Below are 22,248 nucleotides of genomic sequence, written 5' to 3'. Positions count from 1 at the left end.
ATCATGGATTAGATTAAATTTTATGTTGGCATTTGGTTTCTTGTAAATTTCATCCCCGGTCATTCCTTATAAACTATTCTTAAAAATATTTCTGCAGGAAGATGAAACTGACAGATCAGTGCAGTGACACTTCAATCTCCACAGAAAACTGGTATGTAAAAATCACATGTTGTATGTATGGACTGTAACTTCTGGTTCCATGAGAAGTGTGCAAAAGTCAACTTCAAATTTTTAAATGATGGGTTTCATTGGTTAGGCTGTGTATACGAGTGTGAAGACTGTGTAGAGTTGATAAACGTAGTGAGTTCTGAAAACAAAATTGTCAAGTTGCTGAACAGAGTCATTTAAATTCTTAAAGATGAAATAAATTCACTGAAAGAAGAAAATGCAACACAAAAATGGAAAAAAATCTTATGTGCTGTTGAAAATGCAAACTGTGTGTCAAACAATACAACAAAAACACATCTGGATATAATAAAAAAGACTGGTAATACGACAGAACCTGATGTGGATAGCAAAACTGCAAATAACAAACAGTGTACAAAAACAACAGACAAATTATAAATGGACCAACATAAATTACAAAAGAAGTACACATAGTACTGAACACAGTGCCAAAACTGAATTTCTAATACTCAGAGATCCTTTGCTTAAAAATGTAGCAGCTCGAAACTGCACAATAGAGGTTCACCCAAGGATAAGAACTCATCAATTAAATAAGCCAGAATGATATTTTACCTCTGCAGCAAAGAGTGCACTGATATGAACCTTCCTGGCAGATCAAAACTGTGTGCTGGACCGAAACTTGAACTCGGGAACTTTGCCTTTCGCAGACAAGTGCTCTACCATCAGAGCTACTCAAGCAAGACTTGCGACCCGTCCTTACAGCTTTACTTCCACCAATAGCTCGTCTTCTACCTTCCTAACTTCACAGAGGTTCTGTGAAGTCTGGAAGATAGGATACGAGGTACTGGTGGAAGTAAATCTGTGAGGACAGGTCATGAGTTGTGCTTGGGTAGATCTGATGGTACAGCACTTGCCCGCGAAAGGCAAAGGTCCCGAGTTGAAGTTTTGGTCCAGCACACAGTTTTGATTTGCCAGGAAGTTTCAATTAAATAAGTATTTGAAGAATGTTCTTGAAATAAAACATAGCCTACGGAAAGAATAAACTTTAATAAAAATTACAAAGGAGATTTATCCATGTGGTATAAAAATTCGAAGCTACAGTGAAGAAAACATTATCAATGAAACAAGAAAAGTGATCACAACAACAAAAAACATATATCCAGCATAAAGAGTGGCAATAAGCGCATGAGCAATAAATACATAGACAAAATAAACACAATTGTAAAGAACAGTGTAACAGTCTAGGAACAATATTTGTAGATCCAAACAAATTTATAACCACAGATTGCATGGCCTACATTTGAACAGGTTACAGTCAGCAAAATACAGCAAGATGTTTACTGACATGTGCACAATTATAAGCAATAAGGGAAACTAAATGTGAATGATGAGAGTGACAAGCCGCCTAAAACAATACAAATTAGGAAAATCCATCCTTAAAACAATAAGTAACTCTAAAAGAACAGTTTTGATGCATTTAAACATACCTTATAAATGGCTTACATACAAGACATGTAAATGGCAAAGAAGCAAAAATTGATTATCTACAAATTTTCTTCACAGAAGTGAGAAGTGTATCAGTCACTTGCCTAAATGAACGTTGCCTTACAAAACATTTTATCAAAATTCTTAATAAATTAGAGTGCTGGTAGCTTTTGAAGAAATGTCAAAATTCATGGGGGTACCTCCATACTAATTAGCAATTCTTTAACATATAAAGTAAGAGAAGATTTTAATTTTCTAAATGATGAGAACATATTTGAAAGTTGCTGTACAGAATTAAAGACAAAAAACATGGTAATGATTTTCATACACAGAATCTCAGGTAAAGCAGTAACAAAAGTAGTTCTGCTCCAGCTAAGGAGTCTCTTGCAGAAACTAACAAAACAGCAAAAGAAGAGGATTATAATAGTTCCTGATTTTAAATAAACATAATAAATGAATCCACTGAATTGACAGAATTCATTGATCTGATTCAAGAATTTGGTTTCAAGCTAAACTTTACAGAATCCACAAGAGAGAGAGAGAGTAAACAAACTGCAACCACTATAGATAACATTCTGCAAAATTATTAATCTGATGACACAAAAAAATTCTGCATTGATTTAGGTATTTCTAATTATTCTGAATTTTTTTGAAGCTACCAAAAATAAATGAGCTAGCCATTAGAAAAACATACATCAAATGATGCTTCAGTTAGGAAAACATAAACTTGTTTTATTGTGGTCTTAAAGAATTAAACTGGCCAGTGGGTCATTGTAGTACAAGTTCTAAAAATTATAGCAGATTTCTTGAAAGTTTTTTGCATGTTTTTAACAAAATATTTCTCTGCACAGTCTGCCACAAGAAAATGGTAAGCAAACTGAAATGGATAACTGCTGGTACAAAAATGTGAAGTGGTAGAGAAAGACAATTACACAATAAATTGATAAGTAATGCAAATTTAAATTTTATAGACTGTATAAAAATGCATAAAACTGCATTTAGAAGGGTGGTACAGACACCAAAATAAATGGTACATAAAAAATTCATTCTCAAGCATAAAAATCAATCAAACACAGTATGGCCAGTCATAAAAAGTGATTTGGTATGATAACCCACAGTCCACAAATTTCCAAAATTAAGATAGGTGACAAATTCATTACAAATCTCTCAGAAGTACCACAATACTTCAATGAGTTTTTCGCAAATGTATCAAAATCAGATAATGATGTAAGTGGTTACCTAATAATGTCCAACGCTTTGGTTTCAGTCAGGATAACAGGCAAGTTCTAGCTCAGTTTGAATGAATTACAGCTAAAGATGTAGAAAATAGTAGTATTCTCCCTTAAAAATAAAAATTCAACTGGATGGAATGAAATACCCACTAGAGTAATTAAAACAGTTTCTAGTATAATATCAGTATCTATACCTGAAAAAATAAATCAGCCATTTGAACAAAGTTGCTTCCCAATGCCCTAAAGTATGCAGTAGTAAAGCTATTATTCAAGAAAGGTTCAAAGGATGATATAGGGAACAACTGACCAGTAAGTCTTCTCCCAACATTTTCAAAAATATTCAAAAAGTTGTTACAATCCACATCCAAAAGTTTCATGGCAGAATCTAACATCAGCATATGAAATAATTCCAGAAAGAGAAGAGTACAATATGTGCCATCAATAAATTTGTCGAGAAAATTTCTTTATCTCTGGGAAAATTCCAAAAAGTCACAGGAATTTTCTATGACCCTACAAAGTCTTTCGATAATGTAAAACGTTCTCTACTGTTACATAAATTAGAAAGATACAGAATAAATGGCAGTGCTTTGAGATGGTTCAAATCATATTTAACAGATAGAAAGCAAAAGTTCAGCTACAGAAAACTGTCTCTCAGAACAGAAAATTATTTCACAGGGTGTCCCACAGGGTTCTAGTTTAAGCCCAATCCACTTTTTATTTTATGTAAATGATTGAAAGCTAAATATAACATCACACTCAGTTTTATTTAAAGACAACATTTCTGTTCGTGAAAGTGAGGCCACAGAACAAATTCCCCAAACAGTCACTGACACCCTAAATAGTTTAGAACATTTGTTCTATGTAAAGGGATTAAAACTAACATGAAAAAACCCACCTCACATTATTTAAAACCAAACAATCAAAATCTAGAGATTTTTAAATAATCATAAAAATCAGGAACTTAGAAAAGCACAATCTGTCAAATTTCTGAGGAGTGTTTAAAATTATGCTGGTCTTTGCACATTAGCTACTTGCCAAACAAGCTAAACAGTTTTGAATTCACAATGAGAATACTGCCCTATGCAAGTGACACTGACACGAGGACAGTTATTTACCACAGCTATTTTGAAGCCATTTCAAGACACAGAATAATCTTTTGGGGAATGCATGTAATGTAAACAGAATATTATTACTTCACAAAACTATGATTAGAAATATGTGTAGTATTAAGCCTAGATAGTCATGCCGACCTTTATTCAGAGATCTAACAATTTGTATTCCCAGTACATTGATGGGGAAAAAAATCGCAACACCAAGAAGGAGTACTGTGACATAAACAGAAGTCGGTAGGCATGTTTCTACATCCAAAAGATGAAGCCTATTAAAATTTAGCACCAGTCGCATAAGATTTGTGCTGGTTGTGCCACTAAGAGGATGCAAATCAGGTTTGGTTTAAATACATGCCATAATGGTTACAAGTGTTAGTTACATCTGATTGGAGACTGGAGATGGTGAGTTTATGTTAGTCAAGAATGCTTTTAAGCCAATAAAGACGTCACATCAGCAACTCACTGAGTTTGAACAAGGTTGTGTAATAAAACTATGAGAAGCTGAATGTTCCTTCTGTGATACTGCAGAAAGACTTGGCAGGAATGTAGATACTGTGCATGAGTGCTGGCAATGGTAGTCATGAGAATGTATGGTCACAAGAAGACCGGGCTCTGGACGGTCACATGGCACTACTGAGAGGGAAGGCCATTGTGTTTGGCCTATGGCTCTGGTGCAACATACTGCATCTGTAACAATAATTTGAGCAGCAGTTGGCACCACAGCAACACAAAAAGTGTTACAAATTGGTTACTTCAAGGATAGCTCTGAGCCAGACGCCCTGCAGAAACATCCCACTGACCACAAACCACTGCCACTTGCATCTTCATTGGTGTCAATAAGAGCTCATTCTGCTGTGTTTTCTGATGGAATCTGCTTCTGCCTCAGTGCTGAGGATGGCTGTGTGTTGGTTAGGAGGAGGCCAGTCGAGGGCCTGCAAACAACTTGTCTGCTTGCTAGACACACTGGACTTGCATTTGGGGTGCAATATCATATGACAGCAGAAGCACTCTCATAGTTATCCCATGCACCCTGACTGGAAATCTGCATGTCAGTCTGGTGATTTGATGTGTTGTGCTGCCACAGCATTGCAGGGGGTGTTTTCCAACAGGATAACATTCGTCCATGTACCAGTGTTGTAACCCAACACACTCTACAGTGTCAGCATGTTGCTTTGGTCTGCTTGATCATCAGATCTGTCTCCAGTCAAGCATATATGGGGCGTCATCAGACAACAGCTTCAGCCTCAGCCACAAACAGCATTAACTGTCTTCATAATGACTGACCAAATGCAACGGGCATGGAACTTCAGCTCACAAACTGACATATGGCACCTGTAGAACACAACACATGCATGTTTGTATTCAACATTCTTGTGATTACACTGGGTATTAATGTACCATATGTTAATACTTAAATATGTAATCTAGACAAATGTATTCCCGAAATTTCATTAATATACATTAATATGTTTTGGCTGTTGTGACTTTTCCTCCATCAATGTATTTAAATTTATGAAATGTTTGTCTTTATCCATACGTATCCAGAATTATCTGTAGAAAACCATTTTCAACATATGTGTGACACAAGAAACATAATTTCACGTTGCCATATCATAGGCTAAAACTCTGCTCCTGACTCCTCAATACTTGGCTATGAAAATTTATAATACATTAAAAATGAAAAGCTTTCACAGCATGAAACTAGGTTTACTGAAGATAAGATTATGTACCATCCTAATGCAATAATCTTATTATTTACACAAAGAATTTTTAAATGGTGATGAAGATTTCTTTGTAGAGTAATGAAACAAATCTGTGATGATTTTTGTAAATGAAGATTGTTTTTGTTCTTTGTTTGACACATTGTATGTGTCTCTGGTACATTATCTATATTGTCGAGTCTCCTGTACTTTAAATCAATGACTGACTTGTGTACATCATTATTTTGATTCTAGAGTAAATTATTCTAACTGATTTCCATTGAGTTTCTATTCTGTAAGACACTATCTTATTTACTCTAACTAACTGTGCATCATGATCATAGAGAGGTCTTGCTATGTGGCATAAAGTTATTTTCTTGCTTTGAGCTTCATCAGTGATGCCCAAACAACAGGAAACTAACATGCATCAAGATTAAAAAAATAGTGCATTGATAATGGCTAGGCACTAGCCGAAATCTGGATTTGCATAATAAAACCTGCAAAAAAAAAAAAAAAAAAGGACGTCTGATTTCTGTGCTCTATCATTTATAAATTTATAAATTATTATCAATCAGAGTCCTACTACCTTCATCCACCAATGTGGAAGTGTTATTACCAATTGTGAGATCAAATTTTAGGATCCAAATATGGTTTCCAGATCATTTTTCCTATCACAATCCTTTAGAGAATCTACACTGAAATCACCACAGATTATTAAGTGCACATTGCTATCTGACAGATAGCACACTAAGGAACCCACATGCCTTACAAATAGTTCAAAATTTGCCAGTGGGGATCAATATGCAGTTGCAATTAAAAGTGGATAACTTTTCAGTATTAATTAATAAACACTTACTTCTGTGTGCTGATCACTACAAAAGTTTACTTGTTTCAATCTTTTTGACCTTGTATTCCAGGAGAGGTGGTGTAGTGGTTAGCATACAGGACTCAGTTTCAGAAGGATGATGGTTTAAACCCGCATCCGGCCATCCTGAGTTAGGTTTTCCATAAATGTAAATGTCGTGTGAATAGGGCCTCCCGTCGGGTAGACCGTTCGCCGGGTGCAAGTCTTTTGATTTGACGCCGCTTTGACGACTTGTGTGTCGATGGGGATGAAATGATGATGATTAGGACAACAACACCCAGTCCCTGACTGCAGAAAATCTCTGACGCAGCCAGGAATTGAGCTCGGACCTTTAGGATTGACATTCTGTCACACTGACCACTCAGCTAACGGGGACGGACAAGTTTTCCATGATTTCCCTAAATTGCTTCAGGCAAATGCCGTGATGCTTCCTTTGAAAGGGCACAGCCAACTTCCTTCCCCATCCTTCCCTAATATGATGGGACCAATGACCTTGCTGTTTGATCCCCTCCCCCAAATCAATCAACCAACCAACCAATCAACCAACCAACCAATCTTGTGTTCTGTCTTAATATATATAACAACTCCTTTTCTCATACTAGTTCTGCATGAGTAATATGCCATGTTGTAATCTTTTATATTTAATTTCTCTAGCCTGTGGTTATGTGGTACTCAGATAGGCAGAGGGTGTCTACTTTTTCAGAGCCCTCTAAATTTTGAAACAGACAAGACCTTAGTTAATACTCAGTGCCCTAATATTCTGATGAAATAAGGTAACTTTACTTTGCTGTTCATTCTTAAACATTTAATGGGGCTCTTCTATTTTAACTTCTTTCACAACAGGGTGCCTGAATCCTGATTCTAAACTATAAATGGCAAATATCTGACACCAGTGAGGTGTTTTTCGTATGTTATGTGATGTGATATACTCATGGATACGTTTCCAGTCACTGTTAATTAATAATTCTGACTTCTTATACTTTAACTGCAAAGGCCAGAATAACTGTGGATGTCTTCATCAATGTAAACTTATTCTCCTTCTGCAACTTCTTCTGTGCTGGGATGCTGAAATGGTCTCTTGCAAAACTCAACTTTCCAACAAATATTGCAAAGGCTTTTCTTCATTAATTTCAATACAATGACCTTTTCATTACAACATTTCAGCAGTTCACACAGTAGTTTATGAAAAATGAGCGGTCGTGCATATGCTCAATATCAGTTCACTTGATAGTAACTGATGTTCATTCTCTCTCAAATGAAAGCTGATGAATGACCTCTAGGACACTCTGGATAGTGACATCACTGCAATTATCACCAATGACCTACTTCTTGAGCATGCAGTATCTCCAAGGCAGGATCCAATGACATGGTATAAACTGCCAGGCAGCAGGTGTTATGGAGCATGATAAAATAGCTAGCATCATCCTAGCTTGCAGAGACCTGTGTCCATTCCACAACAGATTACATCTAAAAACAAGAAAGCAAATTTCCACAAAGCAAATCATTCTAAACTCTTTACTAAAATAAACATTCATGGTGCCAATCATCATTAGTCAATTTAGTACATGTCATGCAACACTTCTCTTTAGCAAAGTGACCTGTTACATTACGTCACTTACCATAGGGACAGTGGTCCTCCATATATTCTCTGGAAGAAGCCTTCACTCTCTTGTCCAGATGTACGCTGTGCCTAGCATGACCCTATCTCCTAATTTTGGCAACAGGCACAGCATTCATATGAGTACTTTCAAAATTCCATCATATTTAGAATAGTTGATGCTTTTCAGTTATCTAATGATTTCTACAATCTGTTTAATGCTTGGGTTGCCAAAACTGAAGTTCACTAACACAGTATGCAGTACCTATCTAAATACACCCAGTGGGCTTTTATTGGCCTATGTTTCCTGGTACCGACAGAAATAATTCAGCGAATTCTGTGAGTAGTGAATTGATTCTAACATCATCTGTTTTGCAGCCGTTGTCATTGGGGAGCTTAATACTGCATAATTTATTTAGCAGTTTAATCATTTTGTGTGTAACAATCAGTAAATTACATTGCCTTTTTCTTGGAATTTTAAATTTTTTAAAGTATCTTTTTGTTATGACACAGAGAGGAAGATTGCAGTATTTAAAGCTATTCCTTTGCATTAAACAAGGCTTTCTCTTCTTGGCACAAAATATTACAATCCGATATGTTAGCCTTCTTTCTCTCAACTCAAAATTTATTTGTCTCTAACCCACTGTAAAGGAAAACTAAGTTCATAGTGTTGTTAGGAAATAATTAAATATCTTATTTATTCCGTGCCCTTAGTAAACTTCTTCACATTCTTCACCAAGTAAGTTCTCCCTGGATAACGTGACTGAGTCATTAGTTATAACTCTGTGAACTGTGCTTTATCCTTCTTGTTGTTTTGTTGCTGCCATTTGACCATCATGGTCAGGAAGACTATTTATTAAGGAGTTCATTCCCATGTATCAACGTTATTGAATGTTTTCACTATGCTAGGCATAGTGACTTTTTTGCTAAACCAAGACAGTGAGATGAGTGGAAAATTCAAGATAAATTCCACATACTGTCTTTACAGTTGTTTATTCTAAAGTCAATGTCAAATTTGAAGCACATTGGTTACTGACTATGGCCAGTAATACCACTACCTACAAAACTCATAAATTTTACACACAAAAAAAGGAAATTCTCTTTCTTTTTACACCTGTCATCTCCACACTTTTTTGACCTTTGTCCATTTGTATTATCAACTAGATGGGTACATGGCATCGCTTGGTTACATATTTACTTCAAGTCTATTAGGCCATCTACTCCTACCCTGTGTCTCTCTGCCCATCTCGTCTATCTTCCTCTCTGTCCATCTCTTTCCTCCCCTCTCTCTCTGACCACCATTTCCAGCCCCCACTCTCTTTCTATCTCCTCCTACCCCTCTCTCTGTCCAGCTGCTACTCACCCTCTCTATGTCCATCTGCTCCTCCCCACTCTCTCTGTCCATCTATTCCTTCCCTCTCAGCCCATCTGCTACTTCCTCCTCTGTCCATTTCCTCCTCCCCTTCTGAGTCCATCTTCTTCTGCCCCCTCTATCTCCCCCTCACTCTTTTTATTTTCTCCTGCATTTCTCTGCCCATATCCTCCTCCCTCCCCCTCCCCCCTCTCTCTTTGCCTATGAATTCTTCCCTTTCTCTGTTCATTTCCTCCTCCTCTTCTCTCCATCTATCTCCTCCTCCACCCTCTTTTGGTCCATTCCATCCTCCAACCTCTCTCTGTCCATCTCCTCTTTCCTTCCTCTGTCCATCTTCTCCTCCTTCCTCTCTCTGTTCATTTCCCCATCCCCTCTCTCTGTCCATCGCCTCCTCCGTCAGAATGTGTCCATGTCCTCCTCCTCCACCCTCCCCCCCCTCTTTGCCTGTCCATCTCTTCCCACCCCTTCTCTCTCCACATTATCACCCCCACCCCAATAGTAGGTTGTTGATTTTTGCCCCCACAGTATTTCTTTCCAGATAGTAAGTTACACATGTAGCAAATTGGTTGAAACTGATCCATGGGTTCAGTGGAGTTTTTTACCAACTGCTTTGCCTGCAAACTATCAGTCACATATATTTCACATACGTTTAGTATACTTCACACAAATTTATGCCATATTTTGCCTGTATCTCCAACCAATTTTATCCTGCAGTTTTGTTTTCACAACGTTTATTGTTTATTATGTCATATCTCCTGATCTGTATGTCATACAATGATTTAATTTTGAAGGTAGATTCAGTGGCATGCATGGATACTGGCTGTGAAATGTGTTGCAAATAGTGTTAGTAGCAAAGAAGCAGTAAATTTAAATGTCTTGCATGGTGTGGCAGCATTTAATGCATCTCAACTGTTTATGATGTCATACCCCCTGAACTATGTGACAGACAACAACATAGTTTTGGAGGTATATTCAGTGATGTATGTGAATACTATTGACAAAGTGTGTCACAAATACAGTTTGTAGTAAAGAAGTAATAAGTGAGATCATTAAGCCTAATGCAGCAGTTTTATTTCATGTACTGCAAAAATATAGTGAGCAATAAGCTTTTTCCTTTTTACCTTCTTGTGGGGCTTATCAGTGAGAAAAAGTTTAAAGTTTGAAATTATGTGTAAACTTCATTGTAAGTCACCGAGTGCTCTTATTCTCAGATACTAGACGAATAAAGTCTGAGTATCCGTGTGTCATGGGCAGCACTTCTATCTCACCCATAACTCCTTTGATAGGTCAGTGATTCTCAAGCCATAGCAACTCTTTCCAGACAATAAGAGACATGTATACCAAATTTAGTTGAAACTGGTCCAGTAGTTTATGAATACATGTGGAACATAAATACATACATACATTTTTATAATATATATGGATTTAGGTCCTTAGACCTTTGCATCATGTAAATAATTTATTTATACTCCAGTGCTAGCACTTTAATATTTTATCTCTGAACTTGCTCTTTATTGTTAGTCCTCACTCTGGTTCTGTGCAGTCTGTTTGAGTTCTCATCTGCTTCCTCCAAAAATTTTTATCATTTTGCACTTCTTTAAAGCATTCTGAACGAAATCTTTCTGAAAGTTCTTTGTTTTCTTTTAATTATTCATGATCCACTTTCAGTTGTCATTTATTGCTATTCTCCTGTTTTCATGAACACTACAGCCGTCACCTTTCCTTTAATGCTGTGAGCTTTCTTGAGCACATTTGGTAATCTTACAAAATGATCATGAACATTATTAACGTTTAAAAACTGAATAGAAAGGATGTCTCTCACTGCACTTGTCATCCAGTCAAACATTACTGAACTGAGTTTCATGATGACATTCAACTCAAGGTCATCTAATTATAATCCCAAACAAGTATAAAATTCTTAACATGACATGCAAGAGAGTTACATAGCAGTTGGCATGAATGTAATGGATTAAATTTAATTCTTTTGCAGAGTACACAGAGGATGGAGAAAGGCGCAGCTTCCATACTAGGACCTTGGGAAGCGAACAATATGTGAAATATTAAATTCTCACCACACTCAATTAGTAAAGATAATCAGCAACTGATTTTACTTCTATTAACATATTGTGACTGCTAATTTTTTTTAATTTTTTTATTTATTTATTTTTCATCTTTGAGCACTTTGCATGCTATAGATGTTAACAGTTTGTACAGCTTGAACAATACAAATGATACATATAATAATAATACAGAAAACAGTTAACTTTTCCCACAAACATAGAAGGAGTTTAAGTTACAATTTTAGATCTTCTTTTGCACAAACAAAATATTCCTCTGTGGCATATAAAGCCTTCTTTTTGTGTCAGTTTTGCAGAACATTTCTGAAGGATTTAAATGAGATAGTGTGTGCTTCTGGTAGCAGTGGATTGAACAGTCTGACTCAAAGGTATTTATAGTTGTTGTGAGTTTTGGTAACTCTTGTAAAGGGTTGGTCAATCTTTTCTTTGTGACATATATTGTGACAATTAAATTATTGCCTTAATGTGTAGCTCTCTTGGTTTGTGTGGACTGTTGTGACTATCGCCTACTTTCTTGAAAAGCAGCCTACAAGATACATTGTTTTTGAAAATACATGGGAGTTGCCCCAAAGCAGCATGTTATGCGGCTATCAGGAAATGCATAATAGGAGCTGAGTATCATGTTTTCACTCACAAATGTTCAAAATTTCTGTAAAAGGTATATTAACATTACTCTAGATAATTTAGTGCACATAGAATCTGTGTGGAGTTTCCAGGTTATTTTGGAATCCAAGTGGACACCTAGAAGATTAATAGAAATACAATTGTTGTTGGTATTGTGTAAACTAAAAATTACATTTTCAGTTTAATTCTGGTTTACAGTTAATTCATTTCCTTTAAACTAGGTATTAGAAATTCTGAGGATGGCTTTGCTTTGTTCCCTTAGCCCCTCTACATTGTTTCCACTTGCAATGAAAGTGGTTTCATCAGCATACAGAACAGATTTAGACGGCATGATACTAGGTAGGTCATCAATATATATTATAAACAATAAGGATCCCAGTATGGAACCTTGAGGCACACCTCTTGAACATCTAAGAACCAAGAGCTCATACTATTAAAGTGTACCTTCTGCTTCCTATTATTAAGATACAATCCTATAAGAGTGAGTTCTGTATCTCTGATGTCATAGCACCTCAGTTTATCTATTACAGTCCAATTGTTCACAGAGTCAAATGCATTGCTCATGTCAATCAGTAGAGCATCAACATATGACTTTGCTTCAAAGGCAGTGAATATTGTTGAAACAACATTTTCAACAGCTTTCAGTGTAGATGAGTTTTCCCTGAAGTGCTTGTCAGTGTTCTATTGCAGGTGAAATGTTTGAAAATTTGTTGGTACAGGCAATGTTCTTCTTTTTTTAAAAGTATTGGTACAAGAGAAATAGGACAGTAGTCATCAACAAATAACTTGTCTCCTTTAAGCAGGCTGGAAAAGAACAACTCATAAAAATCCAATTTATTAGCATGCCAAATGATCATAGTATAATGTCCACAATCATTTTAACAACAAAATTTAATAGACTGTACAAGTCTTCTGATTTTGAGTTGCTGAATTTTGGCATAGCTACAGCAATATAAGTGACAGCAATTTGTGTCCACTTGAATATAGATGCTGCAGGTTTGTTGTGCAGTACGAATAACATTGCTTTTTTTCTAAATATTTATTAATGTCTGATTTATAGTTGTCATTTTGTTGAGCTGGGTGTCCTTTGTTACCAGAATTAATAAAGAAATTATTCATTTTGTAGGGTGTGATGCTGATAGTACCACAAGTGGTTCTATTAGTATTACCCAGTTCTGACTAAAACAGGATTCTGACTGATTTTTCCTTTCCTCCAGCAATTAGTTATTCCTAGTTCACATCCACCCAGTTCTATTGAAAAAGAATGTAATTATTTTACAAATGGCCACCATTCTATTGATCCTACTTCATAAATGGTATGCACAAATTCCTTTGCTGTACATAATAGTATCATTATTCTGCTGCTGTAGATATATTATTGTGTTCTCATCATCTTTAAAGTCTAAGGTGAAATGAGAGATGAAGAAAAGACCAAACTCTTTTGTGCTGTTACATAACATTTAGAAGTTTCCATATAAAAAACAGGAAACACTAGGTAGTGAGAAAAAAATTTAAAGTCCCTGTAAAATGATTAGCTCATAAACTTACCTTGAGGGGCTTGTTGTTTGGTGCCAGTGGTTTAATGGTTAAGTTCTTGCCTGAGGTGTATAAAATCTGATTTGAATCTGGACTCCACAAGGCACAGTAAACAGGGCAGTCAGTATGCACGACAGTTGACCTAAGCATTCCACTACGTGACCACACTTTAACTTGGCCATCTTCTCCAGCTTATTGGCATGAAATGGAAAATATATAGCTATCATGACTAATATGCATTCATACACATAAAAGTGTGATTAATCATAAAACTTCTTATTACATATCCAACACACGGAGTGTTCCATTTACCTTGACCACCCCACATAACTGTTTGCCCATAAGCAAAATAAATACTATATCAAGTTTATGTATAGCTACCTGGGGAACATTCACCAGCATGACTGTCTTTCTTGTAACTTTGTTTGCTATGCAAACATAATATATCTTTTTAAAAATACCCTATATTTTTAATCGGTAATCCCCATCTTTTTCTCAAGACCTGTTCAAAAAGTATATCACAATGTACCACTCACATAAACATAACATTATCAAAAAGTTAACATAAATTGATTTTGATTCTCGTGCACTAGCACTCTGTACAGGTACCTGGGATAACACAACTCGTCCACTTGTTGGGGCTGATAGTAAACAAATAGAAACACAAGCAATGTGCAACCTGATCATTACTGTTCTACTAACTTATATTCTCCAATGAAGAGTAGCATTTCTATCATGTCTCCATTGGTGTTCACAGTACTTGTACAAACTTTCTAGTGAAGACATTTGACTGAATAAACAGTGTCCATTATTTCCCGCCCCCACCACCTTACATCTTGCCCCTTTCAAGTCATTTACTCTATTTTCTTCCTCTCCTCCTACATTCATCTGCCTTGGCAACCACTCAAAAACAGTCAATGTTGACATGGGCAGCGTGTGTTGTTTGGTGATTGAATGATGATAATGATGACGATGGGTTTAAAGAGACTGAGTTATTAGCCTTTCATTGTACTGGAAATTCATGTCAAATATGTGAAATTTGAAAAGCAGGATCATCAGCTCTAGGGTCTGTGACCTTGTTGTCATGGCTGAAAATGTCAAATGGTTAAAAGTGAGGTAAAACTCAGGCAGCTAAGAACCGTAGCTGGTCTCTGAAGAACACCCAAGAAGGATCATCATAGTCAGTACAATTAAAGTGAGGTGAGAAAATGAAGACTGTACAGATTAGAGTGCTAATTAGCTTAAACAGTTAAATAAATACAATATGCAATAAAAAATTTAAAATACATGAAACTTCAGTGGTGGAAAGTATCCTGAGGCCAGCCATGGCACACACTGCAGTGAGGAGTACTTCCCCCACATCCACCTCTGATCTGACACTGAACATTGAGGTGCATTTAATTCTTTATATAATCTGCTTCCCCTCAAGCAATTTATGTCTTTTTCAGCTGCTGTCCCATCACCCACAAGTATCTGGAGTCGAGAGGTAGACAAGTCGATAGCTTGTCCCAGATCAGCCAGCAGGGCACACACTGTGAAAAAAATGGGCTATTGTAAAGTGACTCCCATAGTTGCAATGGGGTCACTCCTCTTGACACACAGGAAACTTGTAGGTAAGTCTGATGTGGCTAAGACATAATCAGCAAAGTGAGATGGCATTTTTTGAGATGTTTGGAGTGAAGCATGCCATGCCTTCGTGGTACCCTCGATTGCCCTCGGCCTGTTTAGAGTTGTAGTAGCCTGTCGTTCATATCACAGATTTTCAAAATTTGGCATCACAGTGGCAGTTGTAGGTATGTGGCCAACACTCTGAGTTTAAGTTTGTCTATTGCGGTTGCCTCTTTAGCTAATTTGTCAGCAAGTTCATTTCCCAAAATACCCCTGTAGCTCGGTGTCCAGATGACTATTCTGGAGCTGCAAGTCAGTTAACAGGTCTTAGCTGTCAGAAACCAAAACATTTCCAGGATAGCTCTGAAATATGACTTTTAAGCAGGTCATGGAGTCTCTAAAAACAAAGAAGTTTTTTTTTTGTTTTTTTTTTTTTTTGTGGCTACATATATGTGTTAGGCAGAGAATACTTCACCTGCCCCTTTGTGTGTGCAAATGTATAAACAAATCTGCTGTTGACTTTGATCCACTGTGCAGATGCTTGTTGAATTGGGCGAAACATGGAGATACTAAAGGAATTTACATTGGAAAAATGTGGTGTCAGCACATTCCTTAGGGTCATGGAAGAGGGTTCATCCAAACTATAGGAAATGGCCTCCCTGATCACCAGATCTCACTCTGTGTGACTTTTTTCTGTGGGGACACATTAAAGATCTGGTGTATGTACTGCCCTCACCATGTGATGTAGCAGAGCCCCAGGAGAGAATACCGGAAGTGACTGCCACAGCGACGATGCCATGCAAGGACGGGTATGCCAAGAGTTCGATTACCGTATTGACATCTGCTGGGTCACTCGTGGTTCACATATTGAATGTTTGTAATTAAAAAAAATTAAAAAAAAAAAACAGAGTTTCTCTTCAAAATGCAATATGTATGACATCTGTACAATGTTTAGTTCTTGTGCAATAAATAATTGAAAGTGTTCATGGACTTAATATACACCCCGTATATACAGTTAAAATTACCCTTCTTTTAGAAACATTGGAAATTATGAAATATTCAGCACACTTAAAATTCCTACTATTAATTGCACAAACTGATGCTGATTATTAAATTTAGTTCTGGATTCATTTATAAAATAATAATAGAAAGTCATGTGTGAAAAAAATTTGTAAACTTTTTGGGAAATTGTTAGTACCACAGAATGAGGTAGTAGTGGGCATGTCTCTGATGTGATCAGACATGTTTTCAATTTTGGCAATAACAATGTAATTTTAGATTTAAAAGTGGAGAGTGTAAAGACAGTGCGATATAGAAAAATGTGATATAATAAAAATTACAGAAACAGAAATTACAGAGCAGGCTTACTTCAGCATTATGATGTCATTTGTAACATACAATGTCAAAAATTTCAGCCTCAAGAACCATCCCTAGACTTGAAGAACTGGAGCCAACTATGAGAAAAGAAGATAAGTAAAAAAGTTTATTGTAAGTCTTACTCCTCTTGAAGCTTATTAAAAGAGGCAATTTGGAAGAGAGTGACAATCAACAAGTGATGTGAGGGTGGGAAAGATTATAAGCGTAGGTGTTGTCGCGAATCAATTGACTGATAATGAAGTTTTGTCTGTTGCAGAAGAAGGGACAGTGATTTGTGTCATTTGCAGTTTATATATAAATGAATTTCCGATCACACAAAGAAAGAAGACTGAGAGCTGCCCAACAAAGTCGCATCAACAGTGACGAGGAACTACCAACGACAGACCAGATCAATTGAAAGAGAACTTTACAACTAGAACCAAGGACATCAAAAAGGAAAGATACGTACAAACAATTTGTGAAATTAATTTGCTTGTGGACTCATATGCTTGTTAACAAAATGAACAGAGATAATGGTGGTAGTGATGCAGAAGTGAAAGATGTGGGATCTAGGCAGGACATGTTTGAGCCGAGTGAAAACATAAGCAGCAAAGACAGTAAAAGCTGATATTTTGCATTAATTTTGGCAAAACTAGAGGAAATGAAGACATAACAATAGCAAATTTAGTGTAGTTAATGAATAGTTAATAGAAAAATTTACTGCACTAAAAGGACAATTAAATGACCCAAAAATTGAAACCGGATAGGGTACAATACTAAATAGACTGACTAAGCAATGAGGTTTCAGAGTTAAAAAACAAGTTGTCAGAGAGTTTACAAGGCGTTGAATGAAAAAGTTGATGTCTTGGAAAATAAATTTATTGTTTTGGAAAATCTGCAGATCAGGAGAAGAATGTTAATCACATTTTAGAGTTCAACAGAAGGCCGTAGAGGAAAAAATGGAACAAAACTTTAATAGCTAAGATCAAAACATTTTAAGTGTTGAAAACAATATGCACACTAATGTAAATGTTTTAGATCAAAAAATTTCAGCTGTTCAGGAAAATTGCATTCACAAAAATCTGTATTCAAGCAATGGTATAGTGTGGTCCAACATTCCTATCAAAAGTTTTCCATCAGCGGATTTTCTGCACCACTGTACAAATAGTTTTGTGTCAGGCATGAGTGACAATCAAAAAATTAAATTTGTTAAAAAATGTCTTGTAGGCAAAGCTCTGTCTTGGATAAATTTAAATTTAAGTCAGTGGGAAACATATCAAAGTTTCGAGAAAAGTTTTTAAATAAATTTTGGTCAGAAGCTGAACAGGGGAGAATTAAAAGTGAATTTTTGAATAGTCCTAATTATAGGAATAGGGACAGTACTTTGATTGAGTTTTGTAAGAACCAACTTAAGAAATTAACAACCTTGACAAACTATTTGAAGAAATGACATTGATTGATGCACTCCAAAGGAGATTAAAGGAAAGGCTGCAGTGGGATTTAGTACACAGACCTGACAATCGTCTTGAACAATTTTTATGACATGTTGACAGGCTGGGTAGGGTAGTAGAAAGAAGTATGTACCATAACAATCGGAATGATAGAGATCACAATGTGAATAACTACAGAAACAGAGATAATGGTAACTTCTATCAGGGTCAAAATGTTAATAGCGACAGGAATTTTGAACATCAGCAGGACATCAATAATGGGGATAACCATGGGCAATTTAATAGAAGAAACAATCATAGAAGTAACTACTTGAGAAATGGCAGTCCGCCTCAATAAAGGTCCACAGTTTTTAGACGAGGAAACACAAAAAGCACAGGACCCCCAATTTACACTTGCAATTACACAATAAGTAATAAGTAATAACAGTGTTAATGATATGGCACAGGTATCTGAAGTTGAACAGAAAGAATATCAGGTTTTTCATTTATGTTTTGACCAAAAGTTTTGTGATACTATGTTTAATTATAGTGCTGTAGGTGTTAAACACAAACCAGAACATGAGAGTAGTGAGAATTTCAATGCAGTACGAACTAATAATTTCTTCTCTTGGTCAGAAAAGTGTTATTTATGTATGTAAATCAGGTGATGACTGTATTGGAAGTGAACAAGGTGGTATTTTTTATGTAGATATGAATGAGAGCTGTAAAATAACTGAGGTTGGTAAGTCTGAGACTGATGGCTCACTGCAAATGAATGTAGGCGAGGTAAGTGACTTTGATGGAGATGAGACTTACATTGTTAATGATGTTGTTGATGAAGTAATTTTGGAAGAATACGATGATGATGACGATATGAGGTACTTGTGGAGTTTGAGAATAATGAAGTTTCAGAGTTATTTGTGAATGATGTTGACGATACAGATATGGTAAACGATATATGTGATGATGGAGGTGACAGTCATGGTATACCAGTCCAGTCAAAGTAGTTTTTCATTAATGTCATGCAGAGCAATGATCCAAACAGTAAATGTAAGTTATCTATGAGCCTGGAGGATAAAGGTGAAAACTTTTTGAAGTTTGTTTGGGACAAGATTGATGATAACATAGATAAATGTGCATTCTGGAATAAGTTATCTGTGGTTAGTCAAAATTTGTATCCGAATTGATGGAATGAAGTGAAAGAAGATCTAAGTAGGAAATATAATTTTTACATAAATATATTATGTGGTCCTTCTGTGGTAAGTAATGTTAGTTGTGTTGTGGATAAGTGATGTTAAGTGTGTTATGGAATTCACTCACTGTGTTCAACCTTTATCTGACAAGATGAGTAACCAAAGTAATGCTATGATACCAGTAAAGTTGATAAAACCCTGTAAAGACAGTGTGGATGTAGCATTTGACGAAACAAAAGGTGATCTTTTACAAGAAGTGTCTAATAACAGAGATGATTCACATTTTGAGTGTCATTACATTAAGATTAAAATTGATCAGTGGGAAGGAAACTGTTTAATTGATACAGGTACCCAGATTCGTGGCATATCTGAACAATTTAGAGACAAGATCAAGTACAGTCAGAATTTTGTGGAAATATTCATAGTAGGTGCAAAGATCAGAGGAGCTACAGGTAAGCAAAGCAAATTGGTAAAATTTCAGGTACTCCTAATATTTAGTATAGAAGACAAAACCTTTGAACATGGATGCTTGGTGACCCCTACACTGGAAGAAAATATAACTCTCTGTATGGATTCGATAGTGAAAGTTGAGGCTTGTTTTGGATGGAGTGCGAAAAAATTGTTTATTTTGGAACATAAAAGTAATATTTATGTGAAAACTAATTTCTGTATTTCTGTGGGAAAAGTTGTAACTATTTGCAAAACATTGTGAACCAAGGGGAGTGCCAGGTGTTTGATGATGATATAGATGTTGATGACACAGAGGATCAAGATTTTGAATGTGTAGTATATTCTAAAGTAAGGGAAGCTACGACTCTTAATGACCTACAAAAGGAACAACTTAGGAATTTGTTATTGGAATTCAGAAATGTGCTTAGTGAAAAACGAGGGAAAGTCAAAGGCTATCAGTACATGATTTACCTTAGAGATCATCAACCTTTTTTTCTCATGCCATATAATATACCATTTTCAAAAAGGAAAGATGTAGAAAAAGAAAATCAGAAAACAGAAACATGGGGTGTAATTGAGAGAAGTAGGAGTGCTTACAATAATCCTTTAGTTGTGGTAATTAAGAGAAATGGTGGAGTGAGAATTGTTTTGGACTCTACACATCTTAATAAATTTCTTATTAGAGAGAATAACGATCCTGAGAACATGGACGAGCTGTTACACAAATTTTATTATGTAAAATACATGATTAGTTTGGACTTGACCTCTGGATTTCACAAGATCCCACTAGAAATTAATTCTAGAAAGTGTACAGCATTTTTGAGTGTAGGTAAGTGTTTTCAATACTGTGTGGTGCCATTAAGGCTAAATGTATCTGTAGCTGAATTCATAAGAGCTCTGGATTCTATCTTGCGAAGTGAAGTGAGTTCAAAATTAATTGTTTATGTTGACGACCTTCTGGTCACTGGAAAGACTCTGGAACAACATTTGGATCTGTTAAGAGATGTGTTTTCAAAATTAGACTCAGGAGGTATGATTTTGAAAATAGCTAAGTGTAAATGTGGTGTGGAAGAAGTTAAATTTTTAGGACATGTTATATCTTAGAAAGAAACTGCACCTGATAAAGAGAAACTTGATGCTATTGCTAATTTTCCTACTCCTCGCAACAAAAAAAAGCTTGAGTCCTTTTTTTGCATTAACTGGATTTTACAGAAAATTTTGTGGTAGCCAAGCTTTGAATGCTCTATGCTTGTGCGAACTTTTGAAAGAGAATACCATTTAGTTTTGGAATCAAGAGTGTCAGGATGCTTTCAATGAGATCAAAGGACAGTTGTGTCAAAGTCAGATATTGTTCAGACCAGATTTGTCTCTTCCTTTTCTGTATTATGACAGAGAATAGTGATGTTGGTTTGGGTGCTCATTTATTTCTGGAGATTGAAGTTGAAGGTGTTATTGAACATAAATCTCTTGCATTAGTTTCAGGAGACTTAAGACTGACTCAGAGGATTGAAAACTATGTTGGCCGGAACAGTGTATTGATACTTTAATTACTTATACACATGAGAGCTTTGGTCTTTGTGGATCAACCAAATTCACACAAAAGATTCAAGAAAACATGTATTTTTATAACATAGGAAGGAGAGCCAAGAAGAAGATTGCCAGCTGTGACAGATGTCAAAGAGTAAAGGTAAGTAACCAAACAAGCAGAGGCCAAATACCAACCTAGATCTCATGTCTGTGGCTCTTTATGGGCCTTTGCCTTAGTGCAAGAATGGATTCTGTTATGTTTTTGTTGTGTTTGATATATTTTCAAAATTCATAAAGCTGTTTCTTCCTAAGAAAGCTACCAGTAAGCACATCATCTCTAAGTTTGAAAAAGCATATTTTCATCAGGTGGGTATTCCAAAAGTGATTTTATCTGATAATGGTTCTCAGTTTAAATCACAAGCTTGGAAAGGTTTCGTTGATCACACCAAAATAAGGCACATCCTAATCTTGGTGTGCCATCCTTCGAGCAAACCTGCAGAAAGATACATGAGAGGCATTGGAAGGCTGTTTAGAACATATTATAGCAGGAATCATACCAGTTTGATTGATTATGTCAGTGATTTTGAAGATATTTTGAACAGCTTACAACATTCTTCAATAAGTTTTTCACCATTTGAAATCGTGTTTAATCGCAGACCAGCTAACACTATTTCTGAGAATACTGAGTTTCCACCATGTAAAATTCTGTCACCACATGACAGGGAAGAGTGTGTTAGGGAAATGATGAAAAAACAGGGGGATAGGAGAAAGCAGAGACATGATGGTAAAGGCAGATTTTCTAAGTCTGAGGTAGGAGATCTTGTGACGGTGAAAGCCAAAGAAAAATCTAAAGTGTTAACATCTGAGATAAATTTTTTTTCGATATTTATATTGGACCATTCGAAATTCTTGAAAATCCACATCCTAATGCATACAGACTCGTGTATCCTAAATCTAAGA

General features: G+C 36.0%; 1 protein-coding gene across 3 annotated transcripts in view; it reads right to left on the bottom strand.

Annotated features, from left to right (window-relative positions):
• LOC124595671 (intraflagellar transport protein 80 homolog) overlaps positions 1-22,248 on the bottom strand; it is a 435,858-nt gene that overhangs the window by 352,271 nt on the left and 61,339 nt on the right. For all 3 annotated transcript variants that reach the window (XM_047134522.1, XM_047134521.1, XM_047134523.1), the window contains exon 4: positions 13,737-13,915. In XM_047134522.1, coding sequence (XP_046990478.1) covers positions 13,737-13,915 — 179 coding nt within the window. The remainder of the gene's footprint in view (positions 1-13,736; positions 13,916-22,248) is intronic.

Source organism: Schistocerca americana, chromosome 2 (genome assembly GCF_021461395.2).
Source record: "Schistocerca americana isolate TAMUIC-IGC-003095 chromosome 2, iqSchAmer2.1, whole genome shotgun sequence".
NCBI classification, from domain to species: domain Eukaryota; kingdom Metazoa; phylum Arthropoda; class Insecta; order Orthoptera; family Acrididae; genus Schistocerca; species Schistocerca americana.
This window is presented reverse-complemented; position numbering and strand designations above follow the sequence as displayed.